The sequence below is a fragment of the Bos indicus x Bos taurus genome, chromosome 28 (assembly GCF_003369695.1).
Source record: "Bos indicus x Bos taurus breed Angus x Brahman F1 hybrid chromosome 28, Bos_hybrid_MaternalHap_v2.0, whole genome shotgun sequence".
NCBI lineage: Eukaryota > Metazoa > Chordata > Mammalia > Artiodactyla > Bovidae > Bos > Bos indicus x Bos taurus.
The window spans coordinates 1,245,918-1,268,448 of record NC_040103.1 but is presented as its reverse complement, the minus strand read 5'-3'; the positions used below and the strand labels follow the sequence as shown (position 1 = coordinate 1,268,448).

The 22,531-nt window shown below is 45.2% G+C and overlaps 2 protein-coding genes across 5 annotated transcripts in view; one reads left to right on the top strand and one right to left on the bottom strand.

Annotated features, from left to right (window-relative positions):
- Positions 1-475: 475 nt before the first annotated feature.
- CCSAP (centriole, cilia and spindle associated protein) lies at positions 476-20,276 on the top strand. Of its 4 annotated transcripts, none has more exons than XM_027530389.1 (4): positions 476-556; positions 991-1,401; positions 14,006-14,271; positions 16,376-20,276. In XM_027530389.1, exons 2-4 carry the CDS (start codon positions 1,041-1,043, stop codon positions 16,550-16,552), a joined length of 804 nt encoding a protein of 267 aa, XP_027386190.1. In that variant the 5' UTR covers positions 476-556; positions 991-1,040; the 3' UTR covers positions 16,553-20,276. The 4 variants fall into 4 exon arrangements, with proteins under 4 accessions (XP_027386190.1, XP_027386193.1, XP_027386191.1 ...); XM_027530392.1 differs by having other exon boundaries at positions 487-569; XM_027530390.1 differs by lacking the exon at positions 476-556 and having other exon boundaries at positions 833-1,401; positions 16,286-16,413.
- The window catches only part of RAB4A (RAB4A, member RAS oncogene family), a 73,180-nt gene continuing 61,886 nt past the window's right edge, over positions 11,238-22,531 (bottom strand). The window contains exon 8 of the mRNA XM_027530394.1: positions 11,238-12,467. The gene's annotated coding sequence lies outside the window, so the exon portion shown is untranslated. The remainder of the gene's footprint in view (positions 12,468-22,531) is intronic.

The following is a 22,531-nucleotide window of genomic DNA, read 5'->3' as shown; positions in this document are numbered from 1 at the left end:
TTTAATGAATAGCTTCAAAAAATGTTCGGGGGCGTAGACAAGAAAGGAGTTGCACCAAAGCACTGAAAGGAGTTAAAGCCAGAGTAACAGGTGTTGTGAACAGAGGAAAGGAAGCAAGAGCCAACGCGCGCACTTGGGGTTGTTTCTGGGAGCGCGACCCTGGCAAGTGTCGGGAAGAGAACACACAACGTCGCGGGCTGGTGGGCGGCTCCGTTCCCTGACGCCTCCTGACGCGGCGGGGGCCAGGGGCAGCGCCTCCCACAACGAGGTTCGTGGGCGCCTCGGGCGGGCGGGGACCTGGCTAGGGTCCTGGGCCAGCCAAGTCGCCCGCAAGCCCACGCCAGGCGCCGAAGTCGCCGCCCCCACCGAGAGGGGTGGGGGCCGGGGACCGGGAGCGCGCGCGGGAGACGACTGCTCCCGGGACTGAGGCGGCGCCTTCCCCTACCGGTTGCAGCAGGAGCGACATCTTGCTCGGCAGGAAAGCCCTGGGAGAGCGGGCGGATCCGGGCTGCTGCGCCACTCGCGTCGAGGACCCGCCGGAGCCGCGGGGCTGGAGGTACAAGAAGGAGGTAATCGGGGCTGCCCCTCCTGCCCACACATCCCGCTCCGAAGACCCAGAGGCCGCCCCGCTCCCCGCGCCCACGCCTCCCTCTTTCACCTCCCATCCGCGGGCTCCCGCGGCCTCTGGCTTCTGAGCTCGCGAGCCGCCCTCCCCGGTGACCCCGAGCCCTGCAGCCCAGGCCGCTCGGCCCTCCCTCGCCCCTGGGCCGCCCTCCCAGGTCTCCGCCCCCTCCCCAGGCGGGCCGCGCTCTCCCTCCGCCCCTCGGCCCCACGCCCCGCCCCCACACTCCCGCCCCCGCTCCCTACCCCACTTCCCACGCTCCGCCCCAGCCCGCCCCGTCCGGGCGGGGCTCTGGGTTTAAACGTCGCGGCGGGCTGGGCTGGCGGAGGGGTGGGGCGCGCCTCTGTGTCGTGTCATGGGTCCTGTAGGCGACCGCGCGGCGCGGAAAGGCGGGCATTCGGGGCCGACGTGCGGCACCATGTCCCCGGGGAGCGGCGTGAAGAGCGAGTACATGAAGCGCTACCAGGAGCCGCGCTGGGACGAGTACGGGCCGTGCTACCGTGCGCTGCGCCACTACCGTCTGGGTCGCCGGCTGCTGGAGCAGGCGCACGCGCCTTGGCTCTGGGACGACTGGGGCCAGGCCGGCGCCTCGGACGACTCGGCGTCTTCGGCGTCGTCGGGCACCGGGGCCCCCGCGCCCCAGTGCGCCCCGGCCTCGCCGCCGCCGCCGCCGCCCGCGGAGCCTGAGGGGCGCGTAGGGCCGGAGGAGCGGGAGGTGGAGGCCGCGGGGGACGCGGAGACCAGGGACGCCGTGGACGCAGAGGACGCGGCGCTGCCAGGTACCGGGCTGGGGAGGGGGCTGCGAGGGCCCAGCTCGCGGGACTGGATTTGCTCCTGCGTCTCCTGAACCGCGCAGCCGTTTCTCGCAGTGAGAGCTCAGGGCGAGCTCTTTCTTAATTTTATTTAATCTATTTTTGGTAGGCGGAGAATACGCCACCCTTGACAAAATAAGGAAGGTGGCGGCCCCGCCCCCGCCCTCCGACCCTGTATTTCCGTAAAGTGTGTCTCTGGGTTGAGCCAGCTGTGAACGCCGTAGACTTGCGGCTGGCGAAGTCCAGATTTTCACCAGGTAGCCTTGATGGCCTCTGGACCGCTAAACTCCTTTCTATTTATTTCTAAACGCTCATTTGTTTTATGAGAGGAGCCCAGCTTTCATCAGACGGCCAGAGGTTAGGAACTAACCTCTGTGAGCTAAGCGCATTGTCCTGTGATTGGGGCTGTTGTTTTCTGTGTTAACTCCCTGATCTGGCCGCGCTTTCCCTTGGGAATATTTTGTATTTGTTTCCACAGACTGTTGCATAAGTCCCGGCTGCTGGGAGATAATCCTTCTAAATGCCAGGTCCTCTCGGCTGCTCGCCTCCTCTCCTCCAGCTGCTACTGTGAGCTTGGGGAGCGGCAGCTGGAAAATGGCTCTTGGGGGTGGTGCATCTGCTGCTCCCGTCGGGGCCCTGCGCCTTCTCTCCTGCCGGCGGGCTCTCGGAGAGTGGGGCGGGCCGAGCGGCCGCTGGTGCTCAGGGCCCAGTTGAATGAATGCCCCAGATTCAGCCTGGAGGAACCCCGTGGGGTTCTATTCTACTCTAACCTGGGTCAGGCACCACCCGACGTCACTCAGTTTTAAAGAGACCCCAGCCAAATAACTAAAATGGCCTGAGAGCTTGTCATGCATCCAGTCTCCGATCTTAGAGTATATATTTTCTTAGTCAACACTCAAAACAATTCTAAGAGGGAGGACCATTTACCTCGTTTACCAAGGGAGTTTTTACCTCGTTTACCTCGATTTTATAGATGAAGGAATAGAAGCTCAGAATCAACGATTGGTGACTATTTTTGTTTACCGCCTTGTAAGTGGTACTCTGATCAGATTTTTCTCTTGACTCTCATCCTAGCTTGTCTGTGAGATGCTGAGGAAGAGAGGAAGTTGAGTCTTGTTATACTGTTCCCAGCTGTTCTCGGTTCATCATGTGGCAGGGCTGCCCCTTCATCCTCATGTTACTTGTGAATTCCCACTGATTCCTGACCTTTGCTAGAAGTTTGAATAACAGAAGATGGGGAGAGTATGGGGCACTGAGCTACTAGCTCAATTATGAGATGCATTTTATCAGACTGAATGAGCTTTTCTCTCTCCTTGGTTCTTTCCCTTCATTGCTTATGAAAAAGATGTCAGTTATTTCCAGGTGTATATAAATGCAGTTTTTAGACAGCATTGTAGTATGGAGTATGGGGCTTGTGTTCGTAAGAGTTCATGATTATTTTTGTTCCCTTAGAGACACTGAATCCTCCCAGGGGCTGGCTGAGGTAGTTATTTCTTCTTTGTTAATATTTCTGGTTTAGGAATCTGGGAAGAAAAAATGTTTCTGGACTCCCCATCCCAGGATCTTTTGCTTTGCTCATGCCTATCAAGCCTCTGTTCATCCCTATGTCTGGCAGGATTGAAAGTCCTTGTTTTTAAGTGGACAGAATGATGAGCACTCTTTTGAGTTTCTATGAAACATAAACATTTAGTTCTTGTCTTTACTGAAGCCATATGTACACATAGAATCATAGGGTTATATATGGCTTAGTACAGAGATACAGCAACCCTCCTCCCCCACACCAATTAACCTATTCCCTAGGTGACCACTTCCCAGTCCTCTGGTTTTTCCTTGGTGTGTAATTCTGTTTTTCCAAGTAACATGGCTTTTATTAAGATTTGTTGATTTGTTGTTGTTGTTGTTGAGTTTTTAGTACCATCTATTAATTGGCTTTAATTCTTTTTGTGTAGTGTGCTCAATTGCTCAGTCATGTCCGACTGTTTGCAACCCCATGGACTGCAACCTGTCAAGCTTCTCAGTCCATGGGGTTTCCCAGGCAGGAATACTGGAGTGGGTTGCCATTTCCTCCTCCAAGGGATCTTCCTGACCCAGGGATCAAACCCACATCTCCTGCATTGGCAGGTGAATTCTTTACCACTGAGCTACCTGCTGCTGCTGCTGCTGCTGCTGCGTCGCTTCAGTCGTGTCCGACTCTGTGTGATCCCATAGATGGCAGCCCACCAGGCTCTGCCCTCTCGGGATTCTCCAGGCAAGAACACTGGAGTGGGTTGCCATTTCCTTCTCCAATGCATGAAAGTGAAAAGTGAAGGTGAAGTCGCTCAGTCGTGTCCGACTCTTCACCACCCCATGGACTGCAGCCTACCAGGCTCCTCTATCCATGGGATTTTCCAGGCAAGAGTACTGGAGTGGGGTGCCAATGCCTTCTCCCTGAGCTACCTGGGAAGCCCTTAATTCTTTTTAGTGATCTCCTAATCCATACACCTGGTCCATCCTCACCCTTCTGGTATAGTCATCATAGAATTAGTTAGATTCAGTTAGGGCCTGTCGAAGAAGGCCTTTTTCACTTTAATGCATTGGAGAAGGAAATGGCAACCCACTCCAGTGTTCTTGCCTGGAGAATCCCAGGGACGGGGGAGCCTGGTAGGCTGCCGTCTATGGGGTCACACAGAGTCGGACACGACTGAAGTGACTTAGCAGCAGCAGGGCCTATGGAAGAGGTTGCTTAGAGCTACCCTATCTTGTTTGCTGTGATTCCCTTTTCTCTCTGTTGCAATACCACCAATGCATCAGGTTCACTGTCACCCTCCCCATCTTAAGACATCCCTCCCAGGGCCTCTGACCTACTTCCACCTGGCCTGCTTGCTGCTCTGGCAGCCTGCTGCCTTGTTTCGTCTTGGGAGGGCTCTTGGCCACCATCCCAGGGACTCCCTGCCTTCCCGCTTGGTAGGACCCTCTGTTGTGTGCCTCTCACATCATCTTGCCCGGTTTATCCTCTCCTGGCAGAGATTATCTTTAGTACCTTCCTGAGGAAGAGTGTGTGAGAGGCTTAATATTCTGAGATCTTGCATGTCAAAAGATTCTGCCCTCACAATTCAATAAGTTTGTGATTAGGCATGAAATTCTAGGTTGGAAGTTTTTGTCTCTAAGAAATCTAGAGGCAGTGCTGTCTGGTACTGGGACTTCTGTAGTTGCTGTTATACTCCCGTGTGGTTCTCACTCTTAATCCCTCATAGATAACATGTTCCCTCCTCTGGAAGCTTCTAGGGTCTTCTCTTTGTCCTCTGTGTTCTGAAAATTATCCTCTGTCTAGGCCTGTTTTCCTCTAATGTGCTTCATGAATCCTTGCAAATCAAACTCCTATCTTGTAATCCTGGAAAGTTTTCTTGAATTGTTTTCTTATTACTATTATTTTTTTCTCTTTTCTTTCTGAACTCCTTAGTTGGATGTTAGACTTTACAAATATATCCTCTAATTTTCTACTTTGGCTTCCAATCCATCTGTCTTAAGAACTGTTGAATTGTTTTCTGGGTTTTCCTTCCTTCTCTCCTTCTCTTTAATCCTCTTTAAAAAATAGTATTCTGTTCTTGATTTGTACGTATAGTATCCTCACTTGTCCTGCTGAGGACTAGGAGTTTTTAGTTTTTGGATGTTTCATTGGCACAGGTTTCCACTCCCTTTCTCTGGATGTGTGTGTGTGTGTGTGTGTGTGTGTGTGTTTTAATTTAATTTGTAATCCTGTATTTCAAGTTAGCAGCTTTCCTCAAATGTCTAATGATTCTTGGCTTCTTGTTCTTATTTAAGAGATGGTACTAAAAAGCTGTTGGGAAATTGCCTGGGTGTGGGGTGTGGGTGTGGGTGTGGGAATGCTTGTTCGCTGTGAAATGCCTTCTCTCTGTAGCCATCATGCTTTCAAGAGTGTCTAGAATGTGTCCAATTCTTTTCTTCATATTTACATTTCTTTTTAAATTAAATTTTAGTTTTAAACCAGTTATGCATATGCAGAATTTTTAAAAGTATGCTTAAAATGAAAAAGTAATCCTGGCCCATTCACCACCCATGCCCCTTGCTCCCTGGAGTAACTCTTTACCTTTCTTTTCAGCACTGTGGCCAATGATTTTCTCATTCAGAGTAATGTTGGCTTTTTTATTTTGAAAATTGTATATTGACTTCCCGTAATGGGAGATGATTTAGTTTAAGATCTTAGCTTGGCCATTCCTCAAACCCTCCCTTCTTCCCACCTAGACATACACAAGCACCTCTTTTGTCCCAAAGTATTAACTATATGACTATTTCACTGAAGTAGTATTCTATATTTGGATGATCATGGCTCTGTGTTATTTGCAGATAATCCATACAGTGCATTTTGATTATATTTTGTTATTTATGTTTTGCCTAGAGGTAATTGTTGCTTTACTTGTATATTTGCTTTTCTTTTTCCTTTTATAATTTAGCCAGAAATAGTCTGGTGGGACTGTGAAACTTGTTATATGCCAGGCACATTAGGTGTTGATTTGTTGCATTATTTTCCTTGGGGAAATAATTTTGGGGAACCCTTGACTCTCTTGTTTTAATTTAGACTTTATGCTGTCCAGGTCTGACACTGCTGTCAAGCTGAGACTTCTCTTCATGTTTGCCGAGTATTCCTTTTGCTTTCCTCCTTTATCTAATCCCTGTTCTAGAAGCCTCCAATCTCCCTTCCTTTTGGTGGAGCACATCTTCTGTAAGTCCTGAGAAGTGTTAAAAGGGAAGTGAAAATTTTGTCACCTTGAAGTCTAAAAATGCCTTTATCCAAGGCTGGATTGCCATTTGGGCAAGACAGAGACTTCCTAGGTTAGATATTTCAGTATTTGAAGGTATTATATTGAATCCTAGGTTTTGGTCTTATTGTTGAGAAGTACCATGTCATTCCAACACTTCTTTTGGATACGTGACCTTTTTATTTTTTTTAAGTTTTAGGACCGTCCCTTTATCCTAGGTATTCTAAAATACTATGTGTCATTTTTCGTTCATTGGGCTGATAACTTGGTGGGACTTTTTATTTAGTTTTTTAAAAAACTTATTTTAGGCCACACCTCGTGGCATGGCATGTGGGATATAGTTTCCTGACCAGGGATTGAACCTATACTCCCTGCATTGGGAGCACAGAGTTAACCACTGGACTGCCAGGGGAATCCCTTGGTGAGCCTTTTGAATCTAGAAACATTTATTTTCAGGTACTGTTTAAAATAATTTCTGTTCTGGGGACTTCCTTTGTGGTCCAGTGGTTATGACTCAATGCTGCCATTGCAAGGAGTATGGGTTTGATCCCTGGTCAGGGAATTAAGATCTCACATGCCATTCAGAGAGGCCAAAAAACATTTTAAAAGCTTTTTTAAAATTTCTATTCATTTTTTTCTTGATAGTTATTTTTAGCTGGTTTGTATACCTCCTGGAGCAAACCTCTAATATTTTTATTTATTTATTTTTGAAAAAATTGGAACTTTGGTTTTGTTTTGAGAATGCTTCAATTTTATCTTCAAAATTTTCTGTTGAAATTTTAAATTCTACCATTCTGGTTTTTAATTTCAAAGAGATTGTTTTTTTTTGTCCCAAGTGTTCTTTTAAAAATTAATAAAAAATAGCATCCTTTTCTCTAACTCCCCCTCCACTCCCCTCCCCCACCCACCCTCCCCAAGCCGTAAATATCCTTTGAGAGCTCTCTTATATTCCAAGCCTAGTTTTTTCCTCTTTGTTTTGGTCTCTTTCTTATTAAAGGATGTACTCTAATGCTTGCTTTTAGCCTGTCTGCTTATTTAAGAGGGAAGCTTGAAGGGCTTTTTGGGAGCTGTGTGCATGAAGGAGCTTGTGACTGTAAATTTTAGGGGGACTCTGCTGCTTTTCTGGGGGCTGCCCACATCAGTACCCGCCTGTTCTTCTGTCAGCTTACCAGACACTGCTCCTCCATCCTCCTGCCTGGGAGGGCCTGAGCCTGGCTGTCAGCATCCTGGGAACAGAGCTGGGGGAAAGGAGGAGGGACCCCATTCTTTACCACGCCATCCTGTTTTCATCCTGCCCCCCTCAGTTCTCCTGTGCCTGCTGCGCGCTGGTCCTCCTCCTTTAGGGACCTGGGCTATGGGGTGAGGTGGCGGGGGCGCAGCCACCGGCCTTGAGGACCACAGGAAGGACTGTTGAGGGAGTATCCATTGCTGCACAACAGGCTTACCCTGGAAACTAGTACTTCAGGTTCCAGGTCTCACCTGTGAGCTCATGGTTTCTGTAAATTAGAATTTGGCCAACGCACAGGGTGTGCCTTCTCTCTGCTGCGTGCTGACTGCAGCTGTCTGCTAGGACACTTGCAGGTGACTTCTTCATGTGCCTGGCCCTCCTCATCACTTGCAGGCCGGCCTCTAACAGTGAGCACTCCTGAGAGAGAGCTGGGCAGCTGCTGTATTGCCCATCATGACTTATTTCCAGGAGCCATGTGCCACCTCTTTCACCCCATTCTCTGCTCACAAAAATCTGCCCAGGTTCAAGGGCAAGCAGCAGGGACCCTGGTTCTCAGCCGAGGCACATCCTTGTTAAGCTGCCATTGGAGCACATGGCCTGGGGCACTGACTGATGCTGGGCGTAGCCTTCTGGGAAGTCTGGTGCCTCGATGCCAGGTACTGCACAGCTCCACGGTGTCCTGTGGGCCCTTCTCCTGCAGGGAGTTTGCATCTTCCCGCTGAGTCCCGTGAGTCATTTCTAAGTCTTCATCACTTTGCACCTTCCAAAATCCGTCTGGTGTCTTGGCCCGCTTGCTCGTTGTCCTTTCCCTCTTTGGCCTTTGCTCCTTCACTTTACTGGGGTTTGAAGAGGAAGGGCTGTAATCTTGTGTCACCAGTGCACATTTAACCTGATGGCCTCGTTTGCTCTATTTTTACTCATTTTTATTTTTTACCCTCTTTCTTTATTAGTCTTGCTAGAGGTTTGTGAATTCTGTTCATTTTTGTTCCAAGCTAACCCTTGGCCATATCGGTTTTGTTTATTATGTGTTTATTAATTCATGATTTTTTCCCCTTAGTTTCATTTTTTAGTGCTTATTTTTATAAATTTTTTAATCTTTTTTTATTTTTTAAATTTATTTTTATTTTTGGCTGTGCTGGGTTCTTGCTGCACGGGCTTTTCTCTAGTTGCGGCGGTGGGGCTGTTCTTCATTGCAGTGCAGGCTTCTCTCATTGTGGAGCACAGGCTCTAAGGCTCAAAGGCTTCGGCAGTTGTCCCACGTGGGCTCTGCAGTTGGGGTTCCCAGACTCTAGAGCACAGGCTCAGCAGTTGTGGTGCACAGGCTTAGTTCTTCTGTCGCATGTGGGATCTTCCTGGACTGGGATTAAATCCATGTCTCCTGCATTGGCAGGCAGATTCTTTACCACTGAGCCACCAGGGAAGCCCTTTTTATAACATTTTAAGATGGATGCTTATCATTGATTTTTTTTTCTTCCCTTGCCTTTTTTTCTTTTTGATGTATTGATTTAAGGCTCTAGATTTACTTCTGATTACTTCTTTAGCTGCATTGTACTTAATCAAGAAATTTAGAAATATTTCTAATAAGAATGGGATTATGTTCTCTATCGCTATTACTTTTTTCTTTTTAAAAATTGTAGTAAACACACAACACAAATTATCATTTTAACAATTTTTAAGTGCATAGCTCAATGACATGGAGAACATTTACATTTTTGTGAAATAATATGATTTATTTTTGACCCATGCATTATTTAGAAATGTTTTTAAGGAAAGGGATATATTAGGAGTATGAGATTAACAGATAAAAACTACCATGTATAAAACAGATAAGTAACAAGGATTTACTGTATAGCACAAGGAACTATAGAGAATATCTGATAATAACCTATAGTAGAAAGTGGCCTGAAAGAATGTATCTATATAACTGAATCACTTTGCTGTAACCTAAAACTAATACCATATTGTAGTTCAATTTAAGAAAAAAAGAGAAATGTTAATTTTATAACTGGAGATTTTATTTATCTACTGGCCATGCCATGAGACTCACAGGATCTTAGTTCTCTAACCAGGGATTGAACTCTGACCCTCAGTGGTGAAAGCATGGAGTTCTAATACTGGACCACCAGGGAATTCTCCTGTAGCTGGAGACTGTGAAAGATATTTTTGCTGTTGTATCTAGCTTAATTAGGGCTTCTCTGGTGGCTCAGCAGTAAAGAATCCGGATATCTGTAAGCAGGAGATGGGAGTTTGATTCCTAGGTTGGGAAGATCCTACTCCGGTATTCTTGCCTGGAGAAACCTGTGGACAGAGGAGCCTGGCAGACTATACAGTCCATAGGGTTACGAAGAGTTGGACATGACTCAAGTGACTGAGCATGAGCACGATCTAGCTTAATTGCACAAGTCAGAGAATACATACTGTATGATTCCAGTTTTGTGACTATGTTAAGAGTTTCTTTATAGCTTTGGCTGGGTAAATTCTTGTAAATGTTCCGCATGTGCTTGATAAGATTGTGTATTCTGTGGTTTTGAGTGCAGTATTCTGTATGTACCCATTGGGTCAAATGTGTTAATTTTGTTCAAATAGTTTTAAAAATCATTCTGTTCAAGTCAAACTTTCTGTAATGATGGGCAGTTTCTCTGTCTGGACCGTGAAACAGGCTAACCATGAGCCATATGTTTGAGCACTTGAACTCTGGTATAACTGAGGAAGTGAAAATTTGTTTCTAGCTAATTTTAATTAATGTAAACTTATATTTAGGTCACCTCTGCTTCATGGCTTTTGTAATGAACAGCATAGTCCTAAATCAAGGCTGAGTTGATTTTTGTCAGTTACTGAGAAAGGTGCTATTAGAATCTTCCACAATAACTGGTGATGACACTGTTTTTATTTGCCTGGAAATGGCTTTATTTAAAACTTTGAATAGGATTTTGAAACATACATACACTTATCTTGTACCAGGCACTGTTTCAAGAGTTTTATAAGTATTAATTTTATAGTGATAAGTTCTATCTCTTCTGTTTTCCATCTTTTTTCTCTGCTGCAGATATTTTTGAGCTTGTGCTTCTTCTTTTAGTTTTATGGTCTGTTAGTGATAACCCCATTTCCCCAAGTCTCTTGCTCCTGCTGGACTTCCTTATCATCTTGTCTCCTGTGTGACTGGTCATCCCCAGGACACTCACTGTTGTGTTCAGAAAATTATCTGTAGGAATAATCTGAGACCCAGGCTCCCTAGAGAGGATTTCAGTTTCTTGTGTTGGATACCGGTGGACACTGACCTTTCAGTGATCCATGGTGAGGAGATCACTGGGGTCCCCCTGATCTGCAACCTGCTGTGACCTGGCTCTCCCTATCGCCTGTGCTCCTCTCGGTCACGTGAGACAGCCTGACTGCCCAGACCCAAGTCTGTCTTTTACAAAACTTGTGTAAATATTTTATCTTATGTTCGTTTATTTTATTTAATTGTGGTGCAGCACACCTAACATAACACTTAACCATCCAGTTTCTTTATTGAGGTATATTTGATTTATATGTTTCAGGTGTACAGCATGAAAGTCAAAGTCGCTCAGGCATGTCCAACTCTTTGCAACTCCATAGACTATACATGGAATTTTCCCGGCCAGAATACTGGAGTGGGTAGCCTTCCCTTCTTCAGGGGATCTTCCCAACCCAGGGATCAAACCCAGATCTCCTACATTGCAGGTGGATTCTTTACCAGCTGAGCCACCAGGGAAGCCCAGGTATACTGGAGTGGATAGCGTATCCCTTTTCCAGTGGATCTTCCCAACCCAGGTATTGAACTGGGGTCTCTTGCATTGCAGGTGGATTCTTTACCAACTGAGCTATCAGGGAAGCCCTGGTGTACAACATAGTGATTCACGATTTCCATCTAGAGCTAGACAAATATTGGCTGTATTCCCTGTGCTGTGCAATGTGCCCTTGTAGCTATTTGTGTTTACATAGTAGTTTGTGTCTCTTAAACCCTAGAATGCCCAGTCTTGTTTTGTCCTCATTCTCCTGCCCTCTTTGTAAAATTTGGCTCTGTTAATTGTTCTGTCCTTTTCTGAACATCCTTCTCCAGCTTCTCTCCTGGAAGCTTCTAGACTTTGCTGGCTGTTCTTTTCCCTGGCTTCCTCTCTGGCTCTCCTCATCCCTTCTACCGGCTCAGCTGGTGTCCAGGGGGCCAACCTCTGCTCCCCTTCTGCTGACTCTGTGTTCATTCTGGGGGATCTGCTCTGTGTCTGAGCCTCAGCCCCCACCTACCTGCTTATGACTCTCTCCAATTCCACATTCTCTTTTGGGCCCCTGATTAAGGGTTCTGCTGTGGCCTGCGTGGTGGTCCCAGGGGTGTCTCATACCTGAGTCGTCAAGTACCCTTTTCCCATCTTTGATGGCTTTCTGCTGGAGGATAGTGTGACCATCCACTCCCAACCCCTGTAGGGGCCCCAAGATTCCTCTTTGCCTCCCAGCATTTGCTTTGTGTCTGTCACCCACTCAGCTGCCCGTCTAGCCCTCTGTGGTTCTCTGGAGAGGCCGGGGTACCACCTCCCAGTTCACAGGTGCCCAGGTGAGTCCGAGCACCAGCCAGGTGTGGCGGGCACTATCTGGTCCTTTTCTCCCTGCTTGGCCCCTGCCAGCATTGCCCCCTACCCTGGACTCTCCATGCTTTCTGCCCCCACCTCTTTGGGGCACGTTTGTTGCTAGATGCCGCCTTCCTGAAATGCAGATAGGACCATAGCATTTTTCAGCCTAAAATCCTTCAGTGATTCTTCTTCATTTTTAGGAAAAGATAAAACCCCTGTGTTTGGCATAGAAGGTCTTTATTTCCCCACTGCTACCCACTCATGCCTTCACCCATAGACTCTCTGTGTACCTGGCATTTGTAATTATTCTTTCTTTTCTTCATGTCTTTGTAGAAGCCAGTTCCCCACTTGCTGGAATTCTCTTTCCTAATCTCTCCTTGGTTGGCTTCAGCTTGTCCCGTGAGCCAAATCATTATCATCTTCTGGGACATACTCCCTGGAAGGTCTGAGTTAGACATATGGGGGCTGGAGAGGAAGAGAAGGAAATGAATCCCTGAAGATGAGTTGAGTTGTCTCCCCCTCTCTCAGTGTCGTAACTGCGCCAGGCATGGACCCCCTTCTACTTCCCGTTGTCTTGGTCCTGATGGGCTCTTTCCCTTCTACCTAGATCCAGGGGAGGGAAGAGGATGAGGTGAGGACACATCACTCAGAAGCGTGAGTGATGAGGGGATTTGGGTTCTCAGGATTCAGTATAAGACTGGTATCTCATGTGTCCCCAGACAGCCTGAGTGCTGGGTTTATAGATACGGTGCACAGCCATGCAAAGCACTGAACCCCAGGGCTGGACGCGTGCTGTCTACTCCTTAGAATGCTTAGTAATAAAGGAAATGACTTGGTAGATAAAGGTCATTGCTGAAGACAGAAATGCAGGTGATGTGTCAGGGTGCACACACGTGTGCTGTGTCTGGATCACATGGATGTCATCAGGGAAGGGTCCACTGAGTGAGGGACATGAGTGCGTCCTAAAGATGATGGGGTTTGGGAAGGGGAACCTGTAAAATCACTACCTAGAGCCAAATTCTGGAGCCTCAGGAGCAAGGGCTTTTCTACAGATGTGAGCAAGGGGGTCTGTAAAGTGGTGCCCTGGATGCGCAGGAGCTCTTACTCAGATTAAAACATAGGCTCCCTGGGGCTTTACACAAGGAATACAACCTGTATAAGATCACATAAGATTATAAGATCGTATAGGACTATACAAATGGTTGTAAAAATAATGATTGGGCAGTCATAAGGGGGAAACAGCTATGTTCTGGAGTGTGTCCTGAATGTCTGAGTACACCTCAGGTGTGCAGTGCATTCCCCACCAGAGTTTTACCAGCCTTGATGCCAGATTTAGGACTGTGTAGGCTAGGGGCCCTGGTTCATGTTGTCATGAATAAGAGCCCTCTTCCCAGCTCCTCCCCCTGGGTGCATGCAGCTGTACATGGAGGTGAGGAGCTATGGAAAACGCTCCTTATTGTGATGGAGGGCTTTTCATGTTAAGGTCACCAGCCAGCTCTTATAAGGAGCTCGGGAGAGCTCAAAGGAGCATTTTCCATAGTCTTGGAGCATGACAAAGCAGTACAATCCTAAAACTCCAGTTGAGTAACTTAAAAACTAATCCTTTGCAGCTGATGAATGATTGCCGCCAGTCCAAATCTGTCCCTGAAGCAAGATGGTAAATGACTGGATTTATCATGGGGAAAGCCATTAGGCCCTGGTGTTTTCTAGCCTTTTAGCTTTTAGTATTCAATTGAGACTCGTAATCTCAGAATGCAAATGATGGTTGTTACTTTTGAATAGGCTTGGTTCAGTCTTGGTATTTATTGTTGATTTTAAAATGAGATAGACTAACTTGTTTCTGTCTGTCCATTTTAAGTGAAACTTGTAGAATCAAGCTGTAAGTAAAAAAGTTACTTAATTAGGCATTATGAATTTTTCATCCCAAATATTTAAATTATGTGTAATTGTATGTAAACCTGAATTTAAAGCATTCATCCTGTTCTATCTCCTTTTTCAAAAAGCACTGCCAGTGAAAGATGTAAAAGAGAAACCTGAACGACAGATCAGGATGAGAGACCCTGAAAAATCAGCCAGCAGTACTGACCCTCAGCAACCACCAAGTGCCTTAGCTGCCCGAGGAAGCAGGAAAACCAAGAGTCCTCAGAGGTCATCCACTAGAATAAAAGAACACAGGCACCCGTTTGCCCTCTATGGGTGGGGAGAGAAACAGACGGATACAGGAAGCCAGAAAACTCACAACGTCTGTGCTTCTGCACCCATGCATGAGGTAGGTGCCAGTGAATGGGCTTCTCTGCTTTCCCCTGGAGGGTGGGGTTGGCCTGGCTGCCACTGGCTATCATACCTGTGGTTGCTGTGATGTTTTGGGACATGGTAGGTCTCAGATGGGCCAAGGAAAGCCCAGGACTGGGCATCTGATCGCAAACAGGATGCAGGATGTTAGCTGCCTAGAGACTGGGGTTTTGCTGGGAGTTTTTGCTGACTCCGAGCCAGGTATGCAGATGACTCCACTCTTATGGCAGAAAGTGAAGAGGAACTTAAAAAAAAGCCTCTTGATCAAAGTGAAAGAGGAGAGTGAAAAAGTTAGTTTAAAGCTCAACATGCAGAAAACTAAGATCATGGCATCTGGTCCCATCACTTCATGGGAAATAGATGGGGAAACAGTGGAAACAGTGGCTGACTTTATATTTTTGGGCTCCAAAATCACTGCAGATGGTGATTGCAGCCATGAAATTAAAAGACGCTTACTCCCTGGAAGGAAAGTTATGACCAACCTAGATAGCATATTGAAAAGCAGAGATATTACTTTTCCAACAAAGGTCCATCTAGTCAAGGCTGTGGTTTTTCCAGTGGTCATGTATGGATGTGAGAGTTGGACTGTGGTCTAGTCAAGGCTATGGTTTTTCCAGTGGTCATGTATAGATGTGAGAGTTGGACTGTGAAGAAAGCTGAGTGCCGAAGAATTGATACTTTTGAACTGTGGTGCTGGAGAAGATTCTTGCAAGTCCCTTGGACTGCAAGGAGATCCAACCAGTCCATCCTAAAGGAGACCAGTCCTGGGTATTCATTGGAAGGACTGATGCTGAAGCTGAAACTCCAGTACTTTGGCCACCTGATGCAAAGAGCTGACTCATTGGAAAAGACCCTGATGCTGGGAAAGATTGAGGGCAGGAGGAGAAGGGGACGACAGAGGATGAAATGGCTGGATGGCATCACTGACTCGATGGAGATGAGTTTGGGTGAACTCTGGGAGTTGGTGATGGACAGGGAGGCCTGACGTGCTGCAGTTCATGGGGTCGCAAAGAGTCGGACACGACTGAGGGACTGAACTGAACTGAACTGGTAGCTGAAAGGTTTTACTGACACCGAGCCAGGTGGAGAAGGGGCAGGACACAGGGCTCTCAAGTTCCTGGGGCCCAGGAGGTATAGCCGAGGGGCACAGCCAGGGCTAGCAGCTGCCAGTCTAGATTTGCCTCTGGCCTCCTGAGAGGCTCCTGCTCTGTTGGACTTGATAACTGGCATCTCACGCCTCAGTCCCTTTGTTGCTATCTGTCTATCAGATCACATCTTCTGTGGTTCTCCACATCTATCTAGACTCCTGTTTTCTCTTTGGATTAAATTAGAGTGATTGCATGTCCCCTGATCATCCCTCCCCCAAGGTTTAGTTCTCCTTGGACCCAGGCCTGGCATGTCCCCGTGCAAAGACCTGAGAACAAGGCAGATGAGGGCGCCTCACGTGTGGGGTCATATAGCAATGATTGTGTTAGTGCTAACAGCATCCACCAGCCCAAAGCAAAGGAGTGAAGAGAAGCAGAGGTGCAGGCTGTTTGAATTCTCATTAAATACTGCAGTCCAAGTTTACAGAACAGACTTCTGAACTCTAGCAGATAGTGTTGTTTGGAGTGATATTTGAGATAACAGTTGTCCTCTGGCAATCCTGTGGAGTTAAGTTGAATCGGGTTCATTAAACATCTTAGGTGGTAAAATCTTGAAATCTTTTAGTATTTTGCTATAAAATATATAAATTCCTTCAATGGAATACTTATTCTTGCTTAATGCTAAGGAGTTCCAATCCTTTTCCAGAGGCAGTTTCTCAAGGCACATGTAGATTAGTTGCTTACCATTTAAACTGAAATGTAGTCCGGTGGACATTTTCTGTTGCCTAGTTTCTGTATTGCTGACAATGGGTAAGACAGAACTCAGGGGAATGGCTCTTCTGGAGAAACTTTTATTCACAGAAGTCCTGAATATGGTGAGACTGACTTGCCTCTGCCCTGCTGCAGGTGACCTGGAGGAAGCTTCATTGTGAATATTCTGGAAAATTAGTGCCAAAGCCACTTGAGTGACTGTTCATTCATTCTGACTCCCCTTAGATCCATGAATCAGCATTGCGAGCCAAGAGCAGAAGGCAGGTGGAGAAGAGGAGGCTGGCGGCTCAGAGGCAGCGGGCTCACTCTGCTGATGTGGAGAAAAATAGGCGGGTCAAGCCTGCCTCCTCAGAGAACCCATGGATGACAGAGTATATGAGATGCTACTCTGCCAGAGCTTGAGGGAAGGAACAGTTGCTTGGACAACCTCTTTTTAAAAGTGTAAATGAAAGAAAAGAACAAGACAAAAACTATCAAAAGCAATTGGACACAGGTTTAAGAAACCAACTGATTATGCAAGATTTTTCTTGGGGAATTTCCAAAAGATTGTCTCTTTTGATGAATCCTGGTCACCTACCTCAGCAGTAGGGTGACAACTGAAGCCATAGAAATTTGGTTATTTATGAGGAGAATTCCCTAAATCTTTGATATTCTTATAAGGGTTTTGTTTTAAAGCATCTTAATCTTTTAAGATACTGACACCAAATGCCTTTAAATGGCTGACAGATGCTTAACTTCAGTATCTATGCTCAGTTTAGCTGAAGCCTGTTTTCCTCCTGTTCTGAACAGCTTCTCAGATCCCATAGCTGGTAAGGTCACGCCAGCTTGCCACAGAAGATTCCCTTTCCTTATGTGTAGTTTGCTTTGAACATCAAGTTAAAAGTGAGTTTCAACACTACTTTTGATTCCATGTATAGTGAAAGTATTGTAGAACATTGGTAGTTCCTAAACAATTACATGTTTTTTGCGTTTCAGTTCAAGTACCACTTCATGTGGACTGTGATATTTAAGAACTATCCGGGCTGGGTGAGGGTCATCTTTTCTCTTTAAATTGTCATCTAGGCACTTATATTAATAGTTTAGTTCAAGTGCATTCCAGTAAATGAAGTGTTTAGAAGTAGTACTGAAGTTTCTTTTGAGTCAAAGAGTCACTTTTTAATTGAGATTTTTTAAGGACACTTAATGGGGTACCAGTCACTTGCTGCAGTCTTGCCTTTTGGCAGTCACCCACTGTGGACTTCTGCCTCTTCTAGAAGAGTTTAGCAATGATACTTACAACTTAAAATCTGAACTTTTACTTAGTAAATTGAGATTGTCTTGCTTACCGGGGGTGGGGGACAGATGTTAAGCTACCTATGAGAGATGTGGGTCACCCCTACTTTCCTCCTCCATGGAATTACCAATAACAAAGCCTTGATGATGCACATCGTTCAGACTTTTGGTTGAAATACATGCCTCACAGGTTCCTAGCTGGTAGGTTTTGTGTAGAAGCTAATGTGAGGGGATGCTGCTGTGTGTATGGGCATAGATGTGAGCATTTCAATGAAGTGTTTCCTTCTCTCCAGTACATTTGCTTTTGGGGTAGAAAGTGGTTTTGAGAAACATTTTTTCCATTCAGCAGAGATAGGAATCTACAGTAAGGATGAATGCTAAATTCCTGATAAGAGAGAAAAAAGTTCTTTGCCCACTTACCATGTAGAGATGTGTGAATGAAAATTTGGTGTTTGATGTGCATTTGAGCATTTCCTTGATATTTTTACTCTGGGTCTTTAAAGTATTGTGGTTGATTTCTACAAAAATGTTTCATTCCATGTAAAATCTTCACACAGTATCATCTTACACAATCATATTAAGCTTTGCAAATTTGTATTGAAGAATCATGAGCTTTTAGAAACAACTTAAAATATCTGCGTTATTTTGAGGTGAATATATAGAGAGCTCTCCTAGTCACTATGATGTATGTTTAGTAAGAGAAAGGTCTATGTGTTGTCCAAAATGTCCTTGCTAGGGATTCTGGTGAATCTTGCTGTTATTATAATCCTTAAACACTCCAGGTACCTAAAGATGAAATTTCTGTGGTAATGTGGTGGGAACTGCCTTTAAGACCACTTCCGGCATGTATAGTTTCAACTACCAGCTCCAGTGTTCTGTTCCCCTGACAGTCTTAGGAAGAGGCTGTGGGGAGTAGCTCAGGTCTACGCTGATGGACTGCCTTAGAAACCCGACCCCTCAAGACCCTGAGCAAGCCAGACTCTCTCCTTTAAAACACAGACTTGCATTTAATATGGTTAATTACTACTGCAAACTCCACATGCAGATCTGGAAGAACCTAGAGGGTGATATTGGCCAGTATTTCCCCCCCTTTTAAGTAGAGGACCAATGAACAAGATTTTTTAAAGTGTTTTTAATGTGCATGAACAATGAATGAGTCAATATGAAGTAACTGGGAGTCCCCTTCCTGTGTCCAAGCCATTGGTTGGTTAGGGTTTCATTTTGTTCTTTCTCTTTAGGGGTAAAGATGATCTTTTGAACCTACAAAAAATTTTTAAGTTGTAACAACTTGATGTCCTACTTTTTCCTTCTCACTAATGTCATTGTGATCATGTTCTTATTCCTTAAGACAGCTTATGAAACAGCGAGGTAATTTAAAATTGCCTTTCATGTTGAAAAATTTGAAACTGAGAATCCAGTGATATTTAAAATATAGATTGAAATAACTGCTGCATAAGAGTCTCCTTTTAAAATTTTAGTTTTTAAGTTCTTAATTAAAACAACTTGTAACATGTTTTCTGTGTTTACTAAAAGCAATAATAAAATATTAGGTAACACCTGAATACTTCTGCTGGACTGAGGTGAATGAGAATAGGAATCTGTCCTTTTTCTTGCTTTTAAAACCTAGAAGACTGCTCTATTTATGAGGTGTCAAATGCTTGTACTCCCCCATGGCCAGAAAATTCCCAAGTACCTATATACATTTCTTTTAAAGTCTACTAAAAGTAAAATAGGGTGTAGTTTATCTGAATTGCTCGTAATGTAGTAAGCACACATTTGTGTGCTTCTTATGAAATAGCTTTGTCATTGGTTCATCAGATGTAGATTGCTAGTAATCTGAAAGCTCTGAGCACTCTGATGAGCTACTGTACTGACATTTCCGCTGATGACGTCTACATCCGCACAGCCTCAGCACTGAACGGCCGCCTTTCTGTTGCCTGTGGTAGCTGGCTGAGTTTGCGTGACCCAGCTACAATGCACAGCAGAAGCCGCCTTTCTGTTGCCCGTCGTAGCTGGCTGAGTTTGCGTGACCCAGCTACAATGCACAGCAGAAAGGCGGCTTCTGAGCGCTGAGGCTGTGCGGACGTCAACTTCATCAGCGGAAATGTCAGTACTTGCTCATCAGAGTGTTCAAATGTATTGCTGGCAAAGAGGAAGAGGGGCCAAGCATATGTTAAAAGTGAAAACAACTGTCTTGTTGACTACTTCAGTGGAAAATAGCTCAGTGGGCACTCTTACGTTTCACTGGACTAGATAAAAAATGGTGCTAATATTTATACAGTCTGATTCTGTAGTTGGTTTGGGATCAAATTGCCAATGCCCGACTCATGGGTCCTTACCATAGTCTTATGATCAGTTAAGTAGTATTTAAAAAGTGGTCCTAAACGTGTAACCATGTGTAAAATTTGAAATGGATTTTGTACAATAGGCTGAATAGGGAGCTGTCCACTCTGTTTACTTAGTACCAAATTCCGTGAGAGGAGCCACGTCCAGGGTTGAGGCCCAGGTTTCCTCCCAGCCTGCTGGTGTGAGAGGAGAAAGCTGCTCCTTTATCATTTATTTCCATTTTGAAAGTCAGGACACCTGAGTGAAGACACTAGAGGCCTCTTTTTGGATTTCTTTATAATTAGCAGAACTTTTTCAGAGCTGTCTGCCTGTGTTGTTGTTGTATGTGTATTTTGAGCACTGCACTCACTTTACCATTCTGAAGGCACTAAGGCCGGGCACCTACAGTCACAGAGCTCAGGCGGTGGGCATTCGGGGCTGTGTTTTCTAAGAACTGTGTGTTGCTTTTAGCTTGTATTTAATATTGTAGTTACTTGGAAAAATGTGAATAAAGTTCATTAATACTACAGGCTAAGCTTCTGTTTTGTGGGCAGTAATTCTGATTAGTACATTAATGGTTGAAGAGAATTCGATGATTATATGGACTCCTAAATGTATTTTTCATTAGATAAATATTTAGTAAGGTATATTACATCCAGGAAGAGATACTTTCTGTGTATACACTTTGAATTAAACTCCACATTTTCCCAGTCTTTCCCTCATACCTTATTGCTTTGAAAATTACAAAAGGGATAGGGCATGGGCAAAAGAAGCTTAAAGAGATTTGTTGTTCAGTTGCGTTCAGCTCGTTGTGAACCCATGCACTGTAGCCCACCAGGCTACTCTGTCCATATGATTTCCCAAGCAAGAATACTGGAGTGGGTTTCCATTTCCTTCTCTAGGGACCTTCCTGACCCAGGGATCAAACCCAAGTCTCCTACACTGGCAGGCAGATTCTTTACCACTGAGCCACCAGAGAAGCCCTAACAAAAAAGTCAAGTGTAGAGTAAAAAGTCAAAGTTCCTTTCAATACCACCCCCTCACCAATATTCTACATCCCTTCTTAGAGGAAACCAGACCTTTTTTCCCAGGCACTTGGAGGTACATATACACTGTTATATATTTTTTTTTTTTTGCACAAATATGGAATAATGCTATGCATATTCTGTAACTCCCCATCTTTCCCTCACCTGCTCTCCTTGTTCATACTGTCTCCCTGATCCTAATTAGCCAGCCAAGCACCTTTGAGAGTGGGCTGCCTGGCAGACCCCTCCTCAGGTCTCAGACTGACCACAAAATTCTGTACATGTGAGGCAGGTCCAAAGAGCACTGCAAAAGCTTTGAAGGCTGAACTGGCATTGGAACCAGCATGCCAGGACTTGGGGCCTGAGCCTAAACAGATTGATTACTTGATTAAACAAAAATGCCAGCATTCTCCATAGGACTTAGTTGTGTTTCATCATGTAATATTCAAAATAACTATGAGGCACTCCAAATTACTCAGCATATGAAACCATGAAAATGGCTATCATGGAAAAAGGCAATCAGTAGCTGCCATCATAGCCTTGAAGGAAGCTATTATTGAAAAGTTCAAATGAATGATCACACTCTTGAAATAAGTATTAAACTAGAAATTTTCAGTAGAGAAATAGATAATAGGCAAATCAAGTGACAATATTAGAACTGAAAAATACCCCAACTGAAATTAAAAAAATCTTGCTGGATAGACAGAATAGCAGGTTGAAGATGACAAAATAAAGATAATAGATCAATACAAATCATCCAATCTGAAGAACAGAAAAGGGCTGGAGAAAAGTTTCCAGGTTGTGTTATAGGAATCATAGAAAGAGAAGAAGAAAAGTGTAGTGCTTTAAAATCATCTGCAGAAATGATGGCTAAAATCCTTCCAGGTGAGCTGAGTGAAGCTGAAACAGAATAAACCCAAGAAATCCAAGCCCAGATAACATCATTAACTGTTGAAAACTAACAGACATCTTGAACGCAGCCAGGGAAAAGTGAGAGTGACTTACATGGGGACAGTTCATATGCTGATGCATTTTTTTCATCAGAAACTATGGAGGCCAGAAGTAAGTGGCACATTTCTTAAAGTGCTGAAAGAAAAGAACTGTCAACTTAGAATTCTATATCCAGTGAAATATCCCTCAGGAATGAGGGTGAAATAAAGACATTCTCAGATGCAGGAAAACTAAGAGAATCGAGAGCCAGAAGACCTGCTTTAAAGAAACAGCCAAAGGATGTATTCAGACAGGAGAGAAGTGATACCAAAGGAAGCTGGGAGCATGGGGGAATGAGAACAGCAGTTCTAGAATTCGGTCATTTGTTCTGGGTCCCAGAAACAGCTCCAGAGCCAGAAAGGTGAAAGAAGTGCCTTGTCATTCATAATAGGCCCCCTTTTCAACACACATTTTTGAAGTGACTTTTGGCCAGCCCTAAGAATACTGTCTGGTTGCCAGGGAAACTGAATGCAAAGAAAGGGTTGGGACTTTGAGTCCTACCCACGACCTCTGACCTCCAGGGAGGAGAGAGGGGCTGGAGATTGAGTCAGTCACCAATGGCCAATGACTTAATCACTCACACCTATATGATAAAGCCTCTGTAAAACCCAGAAATCCAGGGTTCATGGAGTTTTCTGGTCAGTGAACAGGTGGAGATGTGAGAATGGTGCCCACAGAGCAGGGAAACTGCACCCTTTCCCCTACCATGCCCCCCACATGTCTCCCATCTGGGTGTTCTTGAGTTATATCCTCTACAATAAGGTAGTAA